Source organism: Loxodonta africana, chromosome 12 (genome assembly GCF_030014295.1).
Source record: "Loxodonta africana isolate mLoxAfr1 chromosome 12, mLoxAfr1.hap2, whole genome shotgun sequence".
Classification (NCBI taxonomy): Eukaryota; Metazoa; Chordata; class Mammalia; order Proboscidea; family Elephantidae; genus Loxodonta; species Loxodonta africana.
The window spans coordinates 24,094-36,018 of NC_087353.1; the positions used below are offsets into that span (position 1 = coordinate 24,094).

The 11,925-nt window shown below is 39.0% G+C and overlaps 1 protein-coding gene across 1 annotated transcript; it reads left to right on the plus strand.

Annotated features, from left to right (window-relative positions):
• Positions 1-9,210: 9,210 nt before the first annotated feature.
• Positions 9,211-11,678, plus strand: LOC135232907 (defensin-7-like). Its single transcript, XM_064294903.1, has 2 exons — positions 9,211-10,317; positions 11,109-11,678. The coding sequence occupies exons 1-2, from the start codon at positions 10,146-10,148 to the stop codon at positions 11,219-11,221; spliced, it is 285 nt and encodes a 94-aa protein (XP_064150973.1). The 5' UTR covers positions 9,211-10,145; the 3' UTR covers positions 11,222-11,678.
• The last annotated feature ends 247 nt before the right edge of the window (positions 11,679-11,925 follow it).

Genomic DNA, 11,925 nt, shown 5'->3' on the forward strand with positions numbered 1-11,925 from the left:
AAACCCAAAGAGAAATGTGGGATTCAATTAAGAAATCTAACATTAGACTTATTGGAATCAGAACACCACAAGCACAACAAAGCCATAGAAACAATATTCCGAGAGATAATAAGAGAGAATTTCCTGACCTGGGTGGTGAGCCAAGGAAGCAAATACAGGAACTCACACAAACCCTCATCAAAAGAGACAAAAAGATCAACTTCGTGCCATATCCTAAATAAAATTCTTGAAAACCAAAGACAAGGAGACTATTTTGAAAGCAGCAAGAGAAAATGCAGTTTAACATACCAAGGTAGTTCATAAGAATTAGTGTGGATTTCTCCCCAGAAACTCTGGAGGCCAAAAGACAATGCAGCGATGTATATAAAATATTGAACCAAAACAATTATCAACCAAGAATACTTTACCCAGGAAAGTTTTCACTTAAAAATGAGGGGGTAATCAAGGCATTCACAAACAGGAGCTCTGGGAATTTGCCACTACCAGGCCAGCTTTACAAGTATTACTCAAGGGAGTACTCCAAATGGAAAGGCAACAACACTAAGAAATAGGTACAAACTAAACCTATTAAATATAGGCTGTATATTGATGTCAATGGAGACACACCAACAGAAATGGGAGAGGGAGGAGGGATAACAGGAATAGATTTATTATCTTAAGGTTTTATGTTAACAGTTATGCTAGATGCTGTAGTAATTATAAGTCACATAAAGTAACATATGTGGTAACCACTAAAAAATTACTAAGAAGAGACCCTCTGGAGAAAAGAAGAAAGTTAACCAAAAGTGTCATCACAAGAAACCACCAACTACAAACAAAAAAAATAATTAATTTAGTAAACGAACAAGATACAAAACACTCTAAATACAAATAACAAAATGAGTGAAATAGACAATTTGTTTTCAGTAATAACCTTAAATGTAAATGGTCTAAACACTCCTTACAAAAGGCAGAGAGTGCCAGAATGGATAAAAAACTATGATCCATTGTTTTGCTATCTACAAGACACCCAACTTAGACACAAGGACACAAAGGGACCAAAAAGAAAAGAATGGAGAAAAATATTCCATGCAAAAAGTAAACAAAAAAAGAACAGGGGTGGCCAAACTGATAACAGATAATGTGGGCTTAAATTAAAATCTGTTATGAGTGGTAAAGAAGGACATTACATAATAATGAGAGAGTCAATTCAACAAAAATACGTAACAATTATAAATACATATGCACCTAACAGCAATGCAGCAAAATGCATGAAACAAATTCTGACTGATAGGAAAGGAGAAATAGACAACTTCACAATAATAGTAGGGAACTTCAACACACCACTTTCAGTTGTAGACAGAACATCTCAGAAGAAAAGCACTAAAGACACTGAGAACTTAAATGAAACCATAAGCCAATTGGACTGAATGGATAGACACTGAACACTTTGTCCAACATCAGAACTATACACAGTGGACATTGATCACTTTCCAGAATAGACCATATGCTAAGTCACGAAACAACCTCAACAAACTGGAAAAGACTGAACTCATACAAAACATCTTCTTGGACCATAATGGTATGAAACTACAAGTCAACAACAAGACAAATGAGGAAAATAATCGTAATAATAATAATGTGGAAACCAAATAATATGCTACTAAAAAATTATTGGGTCATAAGGGAAATCAAGATTGTAATTAAAAATTCATAGAATCAAATGAAAATGAAAACTCAACACATTGAAACCTTTGGGACACAGCAAAAACAGTACTCCAAGTGAAGTTGATAGCAATAAATGCCTGCATTAAAAAAGACGGAAGATCCAAAATCACTAACTTAAACCGACAGCTTGAACAAATAGAAAAGGAAGAGCAAAGGAAGCCAAAAGCAACCAGAAAAAAAGAAATAATAAAAATCAGGGTAGAAATAAATGAATTAGAAAATAGGAAAATGATTGAAAACATTAACAAAACCAGAAGTTGGTTCTCTGAAAGAATCAACAAAATAGGCAAACTACTGGCCAGATTGACAAAGAAAAAATCCAGAAGAGGCAAATAACCAAATTACAAAATGAAATTGGTGACATTACGACCGATCCATCAGAGACAAAGAAGATCATAAACAATTACCATGAAAAATTATACTCCAGCGATTTTGAAAACCTAGAGGAAATGGACAAATTCCTAGAAACACACTACCTACCCAAATTATCACAAATAGAGGTAGAAAATTTAAAGAGACCTGTCGGGAAAATGAGATTGAAGATATCATCAAAAATAAATAAATAAAATAACCTAAGATCAGATGGCTACACTGGAGAATTCTACCAAACATTCAGCGAAGTGTTGACACCAATTGTCCTCAATGTCTTCAAAAACGTAGAAGAGGAAGGAATACTACCAAATTCCTTCTCTGAAGCCAGCAGAACTGAAACCAGACAAAGACATCACAAAGAAAGAAAACTACAGACCAATATTCTTTATGAACATAGATGTAAAAATTTTCAACAAAATTCTATCCAACAGACTACAGCAACATATTAAGAAAATCCTACACAATGATCAAGTGGGATTCATACCAGGTTTGCACGGGTGGTTCCACACCAGAAAATCAATAGATGTAATCCACTGCATAAATAAAGGAAAAGAAACACATGATCCTATCAACTGATGCATAAAAGGCACCTGAAAAAATTCAACACATTTTCCTGATAAAAAGTCTCAGCAAAATAGGAATAGAAGGAAAATTTCTCAACATAATTAAGGGTGTATATGAAAAACCAGCAGCCAACATCATACTCAATGGAAAAAGGCTGAGAACCTTCCCTCTGAGAACAGGAATGAGACAAGGATGCCCATTATCACCACTCTTACTCAACATTGTACTGGAAGTCCTAGCCAAAGCAATAAGACAAGAAAGAGAAAAAAAGGTATCCAAATTGGAAAAGATGAAATAAATTATAACTATTTGCAGATGACATGATTCATATATAGCATACCCCAAAGATTCCACAAGAAAACTGCTGAATGTGATAGAAGAATTTAGCAACACTGCAGGATACAAGATCAACACACAGAAATCAGGTGGGTTCCTCTACATCAACAAAGACTACTCTGAAGAAGAAATCAAGAAAATAACACTGTTTTAGTTATCTAGTGCTGCTATAATAGAAATACCACAGGTGGATGGCTTTAACAAAGAAATTTATTCTCTCACAGTCTAGGAGGCTAGAAGTCCAAATTCAGGGTGCCAGCTCTAGAAGAAGGCCTTCTCTCTCTGTCGATTCTGGAGGAAGGTTCTTGTCATCAATCTTCTCCTGGTATAGGAGCTTCTCAGCACAGGAGCCTGGGGTCCAAAGCACGGGCACTCTCTTGGCCCTCCTTCCTTGGCGATGATGAGGTCCCTCTGTCTCTCCACTAGTCTATATCTGAAAAGGGATTGAATTTAGACAAAACCTAATCTTGCAGATTGAGTCCTGCATCATTAACGTAACTACCTCTAATCCTGCCTCATTCACATCAGAGAGGTAGGATATACAACACACAGGAAAATTACATCAGATGGCAAAATGATGGACAATCACACAATACTGGGCATCACGGCCTAGCGAAATTGATACACATTTTAGGGGGACACAGTTCAGTCCACAACAAACACCATTTACAATCGCAGGACCAGGCAGTGTTTCATTATGTTGTGCATAGGGTCGCTCTGAGTCGGAACCGACTCTATGACACCTAACAACAACAACATGTATCTGTGTAACCAAGCACATATTTTTACTTATTATTACTGTTGTTGCAAATTTGTTTATCCCTCCAATGATTTTTTTAAACAAATTTTCACATAAATTGCTCATTGACATTAGTTACATTTATCACAATTTGTCGGTGTTCTCTTTAATTGTGTCTATACTCTTCAGTTAGTGCTCAAACATTTGTTTTCCTAACCTAGGGATTAACCTAACCAGGGACATAAAAGCCTCATACAATGAGAATTACAAAACACTGCTACGAGAGACTAAAAGAGGCCTACAAAAATGGGAAGACATCCTGTGCTCACGGACAGTAAGGGTTAACATAGTGAAAATGTCAATATTACCTAAAATGACCTACAGATTCAATGCAATCCTGGTACAAATCCCAACAACATTCTTTATGGAAACGGAAAGCCTAATGACCAGCTTCATATGGAAGGAAAGAAACCCTGAATAGCCAAAGCAATATCGAAGAAAAAGAACAATGCAGGAGGCCTCATGCTCTCTGATATCAGAACATACTATACAGCCACTGTAATTAAAACAGCCTTTTTTAGTACTGGTTCAACAATAGACACATAGACCAGTGGAATAGAACTGAGAACTCAGAACTAAATCCAAACATCTATGGACAACTGATTATCTACACAGGGGTCAAAGTTCAAAGAGACTGGAGCAGAGACAGCCTCTTTAATAAATGGTGCTGGCAAAACAGGATATTCACCTGTGGAAAATTGAAACAGAACCCATACCTCACACCAAACACACACACAAAACAAACTCAAAATAGATCAAAGACATAAATGTCAAGCCTAAAATCTTAAAATTCCTGGGAGAAAACTGTAGGACCTAATCTTCTATAAAAATAGAATAACAAGCATTACAACAAATGTACAAAGAAAAAAATAGATAAATGAGATCTCATAAAAATTATAAACTTCTGCTCATCAAAAGACATGATCAAAGCAATGAAAAGAGAATCTACAGACTGGGAAATATTTTTTTGGAAAAGGCATATCAGATAAGGGTCTAATCTACAAAATCTATTCAAAAAAAGAAACTTCAACAACACAAAAGCAAACAACCCAAATATAAAATGGCAAAGGACATGAATACAACCTTCGCCCACGAAGACATCCAAGCAGTCTACAAACAAATGAAAAGATGTTCAAGATCGTTAACCGTTACAGAGATACAAATCAAAACTACAATGAGATACCATCTGACTCCTACTAAAATGGCACTAATTAAAGAAACAGAACACAACAAACATTGGAGAGGATGTGGGGAGATTGGAACCCTTATTCATTGCTCACAGGACTGTACAATGGTACGATCTCTATGGAAAATGTTATGTGCTTCATCAAAAAAACTAGAAATACAGCTAGCCTATGATCCAGCAATCCCACCACTAGGACTATACCCCCAGAGACCTAAAACTAGTGACATGACCAGATATAAGCACTCTTATGTTCATGAGTTTTATTCACAATGACAAGACAATGGAAACAACCAAAGTGTCCATCAACAGATGATGGATAAGCAAATTTGGTAATACACACAATGGAATACTACACAACCATGAAGAACAATGATGAGTCTGCGAAATGTATTATACCATGGATGGACCTGGAGGGCATACGGCTAAGTAAATTAAGCCAATCATATAAGGACAAATATTGTATGACGCCTCTTATATAAGAAAGATAAATATTGAGAGACCAATATTCATGGGTGGTTGCCAGGGAGAAAGGGGAGGAGGGGTAAATACGTTTTAGAACTTAGAGACTTGTCACTTTTCGTGATGAAAAATGTAGCTCCAAGTGTGGAAGTAGGGAGTACACCAGCACCACAGGAAAACAAATGCTTGAGCACTAACTGAAGGGTATAGATACGATTAAAGGGAACACCGACAAATTGTGATAATTGTAACTAATGCCAATGAGCAATTTATGTGAAAATTTGTTAAAGAAAAAATCATTGGAGGGATAATCAAATTTGCAACAACAGTAATAATAAGTAAAAATATGTGTTTGGCTATACAGATATATGTTATTGTTGTTAGGTGTCATAGAGTCGGTTCCGACTCAGAGCGACCCTATGCACAACACAATGAAACACTGCCTGGTCCTGCACTGTCCCTACAATCCTTGCTATGCTTGAGCTCATTGTTGCAGCCGCTGTGTCAATTCACCTCATCGAGGGTCTTCTTCTTTTCTGCTGACCCTGTACTTTGCCAAGCGTGATGTCCTTCTCCAAGGACTGATCCCTCCTGACAATATGTCCAAAGTATGTAAGACATAGCCTCGCCATCTTTGCTTCTAAGGAGCATTCTGGTTGTACTTTTTCCAAGACAGATGTGTTCGTTCTTTTCGCAGTCCATGGTATAGTCAATATTCTTCGCCAACACCACAATTCAAAGGCATCAATTCTTCTTCGGTCTTCCTCATTCCTTGTCCAGCTTTCACATGCATGTGATGCGATTGAAAATACCATGGCTTGAGTCAGGCGCACCTTAGTTTTCAAGGTGACATCTTTGCTTTTCAACACTTTAAAGAGGTCCTTTGCAATAGATTTACCCAATGCAATGCGTCTTTTGATTTCTGGACTGCTGCTTCCATGGCTGTTGATTGTGAATCCAAGTAAAATGAAATCCTTGACAACTTCAATCTTATCTCCATTTATCATGATGTTGTTTATTGGTCCAGTTGTGAGGATTTTTGTTTTCTTTATGTTGAGGTGCAATGCATACTGAAGGCTGTGGTCTTTGATCTTCATTAGTAAGTGCTTCAAGTACTCTTCACTTTCAGCAAGCAAGGTTGTGTCATCTGCATAACACAGGTAATTTTTTTTTTTTTTAATGAGTCTTCTTGCAATCCTGGTGCCCCATTCATCTTTGTATAGTCCAGCTTCTTGGGTTATTTGCTCAGCACACAGATTGAATGGTATGGTGAAAGGATACAACCCTGGTACACACTTTTCCTAACTTCGGTATCCCCTTGTTCACTCCGAACAACTGCCTATTGATCTATGTAAAAATTCCGCATGACCGCAATTCAGTGTTCTGGAATTCCCATTCCTCTCAATGTTATCCAAAATGTTATGATCCACAAAATTTGTTATGATACACCTTTGCATAGTCAATAAAACACAGGTAAACATCCTTCTGGTACTCTCTGCTTTCAGCCAGGATCCATCTGACATCAGCAATGATATACCTGGTTCCATGTCCTCTTCTAAAACCAGCCTGAATTTCTGGCAGTTCCCTGTCGATATACTGCAGGCATTAGTGAGCTGAAATGGACTGTTATTGGGACACAGTTATATAAGTTTGCATAAATAAGTACAGGAAGGCATATATGAATAAATGCAAGCATATGCATATACATGTTTATGTGTGTTATGTGTATTTTTAAGTATAAAATAAAGCACATGGGGAGCACAGTTATGGATACTTCCTAGGTATAGCCAAACACCTCATGGGATTGGTCTACTGGGTTTGAGACCTTCGGACCATGGTCTCATGGAGAAACTGAGTCATTTGGCATAATATACTCCATAAAGACAATGTTCTACATCCTAGTTTGGTGAGTAGGATCTGGGGACATAAAAGCGAGCGGCCATCTAAGATAAAACCATTGATCTCTATTTCTCCAGAGTTAAAGAGAAAGAAGGAAGCCAAAGACTCAAAGAAGAAACTAGCCTACAAAACTAATAGTTTACATGAACAAGGACATCCGCTAGTTTGAGACTAGAACAAAATGGTGCCCAGCTACCACTACCAACAATTCTGACCAGGGACTCAACACTTGGGCCCTGGTAGAATGGAAGGAAAAAAGGACAGACTTCCCAGATCGGCTGAGACTAGATGAACCCCCGAGACTACCGCCTGGAGATACTCTTTAAAACTGGCACTCAAACACTCCCAGAGGTCACCATTCAGCCAAATGAAATATCGACCCATAAAATAAATAATATCACCTGTGAGTGCTGCACTCCTCAAAATAATCACTGTGTGAAACCAAATGGTTAACTTTTACCCTAGACCAAAGATGAGAGGGCAAGGGGGGACAGGGAAGCTAGGTTAATGGAAACAGAATAACCAAAACGGAAATAATGAGAGTGCCGATATATTGTGAAGAATGTAACCAATGTCACTGAACAGTATTATAGAAATTGTTAAAGGAGAACCTAATTTCCTGTGTACACTTTCACCAAAGGCAACACTATAAAACACTGTTTAAAATAAATCAATAAAAACTATGTAAAAATCCAAAGTTTCAGCATGGCAAAAGCAGAAAACTCAGAAGAGAGATGACAAACTCTGAAAAGTATTTGTGGTGCATATGACAAACAGCTAATTTCTTGAATTTATAAAAAGCTCCTACAAATCAATTAAAACAACAACCCACAATGCCCTTTCAAAAAAAGGGGGGCGAAAAATGAAAGGAAATTTCTGAGAAAATAAATACAAATGCGTTTTAGACATTAAAACACGAGGAACCTCTTTCATAAGACTATGCAGTCATAACTACACTGGGATACCAATTTTTACCTATCAGACTGGCAAAGGGCAAAAAGCTTCCTAAAACAAGTGTCAGATTGCTTTCAGCCACAAACACTATAAAACCCAACAAACAACAGCCTAAAAAAGTAAGGAGCTTGTTTTTCTCAGGGCAAAAAAATCCAGATGTGGGCAACCCAGGGCTGGGTGAAGTGTTTCAGCAGTGGCCTCGGGTAGCCAGGTAACTAGCCTCACCATCCATGTTTAGCAACTGTCTTCCTCATGGACAAAAGAGAGCTGCTGAAAATCCAACTACTTCCATGATCTGAGCAGAAATAAGGAGGAAAAAAGAAAGCACTAACAACAAAAATTTATGTTGTTGTCATTTAAAAGGGATGCTCTCTATAAGCATTACATTTTAGTGGTCAGAGAGCTCTGTTTATTGGTCACACTGAGCTGCACGCAAGAGAGTGTGCGATATCGAGTACTTTCAGTGATGCACACTGCTGACCCGAACATAGGCAGGAAGAAGGCAGGGTGGAAACTGGTTAATAACAGGCCCTTTTGAAACACATGCCATTGGCAGGGGTTGAGGGGAGAGCAAGCAGGCTTCTATATTTTTGTGACTGTTATTGTACAACCTCTATGGAGGGCAATGTGGCAATATCTATAAACTGTACGTGATATGTTCTTTGACCCAGTTCACGTTCTTCTAGGAATTTATCTCAAATCTATGTATAATCACTTGTGGGTAAAATGATATATGTGAAAAACGATTCATTTCAGTCTTGCTTGTAACTGCAAAAGTTTAGAAATAACCAAATTGTATTAATTTAATGGTATTTTAATAAGAAGAAATATAGTTAATAAAGTCTAATAGTTAAATTATGGCATGTGCAAGCACTGGAATACTACAAAGCTCTTTTTAAAAAAATGAGACAGATCTATGTGCGTCGACGTACAGTGGTATATCCAAGCTTTATCATTAGGCGAATAAAGTAAGGTGTGAAATGATGTGTGTGATTGTTAATAGTGGTGGCTTTCTGGAGGAAAGCTGAAGAGCTGGGCACAGATATAGAAGACAATGTTAATTTTTTTACACATTACTATTTCTACCTTTTGCATTTCATTTCACGTGCATGAATTAATTTTTATAAAAATTTCACAGGCTCAGAATGAAGCTGTGTATACATCAATCAGGCTGATATTACTCAAAGTGGGGAGTTGTAACTAGTATACATTTAATGTGTGTCCATCTTTTGGCTTTAGTCTGACCATTGCATTACCTAATATCCTACTGGCCCTGAATGTGAAGTTCGTTTTACCAGAAGCCTGACAGGGTCATTGTCCTTTCCACACTGACAGAAGCCTACTCTCCTTATAACCTTGAAATCCTCCTCCGTGGCAGGATTAGTGACCCTTGAATCCTGCAGTGAATTAACACTCTACTCCATTGGGGCCTGGCCTGGCCCAAGGGTCTAGAGCTCCAGCAAGGCCCACCTTCACAAAAAATTTTTTTCCCTGAGCTTATCGAATGAAAGCATTGTTTCTCTTCTTTTTTTGAATATTAAGAGGTAAAGATTCAAGCAGATGGGCAACAGGAAAATATATCAGGCCCTTATCAGCATTGTTAACATACACCAAGTACAGACACCAGACATACAGACCTTTGGTGCAATTACAGCAGCCAGAACAGAGTAACATCAAAGCACCTTGAGGGCAACAGGCAGCCCTCAAGCACCATCCCCGGAACAAATACACACCTTCTCTAACTGGATCGCTTATCTCTGAGCCTTCTCCTAACAGACATATAAATACTGGCTGACTCTCTTCACTCGCCACCACGCTCAGGCTCCTGCTCTGCCATACAGGACGCTGACCTCCGGGTGACTCACAGCCATGAGGACCCTCGCCCTCCTCGCTGCCATTCTCCTGCTGGCCCTCCAGGCCCAGGCTGACCCACTCAGACAAGCGGATGATGAGGCTCCAGCCCAGGACGAGCCTGAGACAGGGGACCAAGACATGGCAGTCTCCTTTGCAGGAGATGAACGCTTAGTCCAAGAGGCTTCAGGTGAGACCCATGTGCTGTAGGGGGTTCCAGCTCCAGTTGTGTCTGAAACTAGCCATAAAATCATTGGAAAACAAAAGCACTGGAGTTAGAGGCTCTTCGGGGGCACCTCAGCACCAAAGGATTTGGTTTCATAACATGTATGAGTAAAACTCAGACACGTCAGCTAGAGAGGTGACCCAAGGCCTATTAGAGGAACTTGTTATACGTGGAGGCTGTGCTCGAAATGAGAGGTTACCAGCCCTGAGTTTGAGACACCTATTCTAGGGCATGGGGGCCACATGTAAATGATAGACTGGGACTGGGGAAGCTGTGATTCTGCATGACAAACACATAGTAAGATTTCTTTTGATTTATGACAAAAATGTAAATTCTCACCATCCTAAGAGGACCAGTACTATGTCTACTGTAAGCGGACACGTGGCTTCTGAGCGTATCTCTATTAGTCTGGCTCTGCTGCTCCTTTCCTCCTTGCCCACTCTGCCTGACACTCCTCTTCTTTCCCCAGACCTTCAGACAAGAGCCATCTTCTATTGAAGAATCAGAAGTTGTGTTTACCCTGAGCACAGCATTGCTACCTGTGATATCAGAGAAGGCCTCTAATCCTGTGTGGCCAACATTTGCTATTTATAGTTATTCCTGTTTACCCTGTTGAGGTTGATCACTGCTTCGAGTCCTAATTTAATCAACATGGCACAACCGCTCAACCCAGTGCATAACTTCTCCAGGATTCTCTGCTTACTACCCAACCCTGACTTAGTATTCAATGCCTAATGCTTCCTCTGTTTCTCCAGGCCTAAAGAAGACCATTATCTGCCACTGCAGACGTCTACTGTGTCTTAGCTCAGAACATCTTTCTGGGATCTGCACCATCAAAGGTGTTCGCTACCCCTTCTGCTGCCGTTGAGCTTCAAAAACAGAGACAAAGGAGTTCATGATTTGCTTTGAAGATCTGTAAGAGGACTGTTATTATTCCTTGTACCTTGTCCTCAATTTCCTTTCCTTATCCCAGATAAAGTCCTTGCAGCAAGTTCTCTACCTGTGTGCTTTTTGATGTTTGATATGTATATTAATCTGAACTCGTTAGACTTCTACTTCTCAGGGAAAGGCACCACCGTCTTTCCAGAGCGTTGGAGTATTCCCGTTGAACAGGCCCAGGTCTACCCTTTAAGGCCTGGAGTTTTATCAGCTCCACTGAAACAACTTTAATTAAGATTGCGATGGGTTGTTAACAAAGACATAACAAGCAGAAGAACAATCATAAGGCAACCACACTATGATACACTCATTATTTTTTACATAGCCACATATAGTAAAAGTTGGATTTTATGTATAAAAAGTTGGCTTCATACAGACCAATGAACACCCACAACTTCTCAAATGCACTTTCTGCCATGCACTCTCCTGGGTTGCCCTAAAGTTGCTGAGAATCCCACATTTCCTGTATTAGCACAGCCTCGGATGGACAGCCAGGCAAAATAAGGGGAGAGAATGTAGTTCTCCAAGCAATCTGGATGTCCTTGTTGGTGCTGCAGAGTGCCAAGGTCCTATTATACAAAGCATTGTTCCCACCAATGACTAAAGGGAGGATAACTGGGTCTGGAAAAAAGG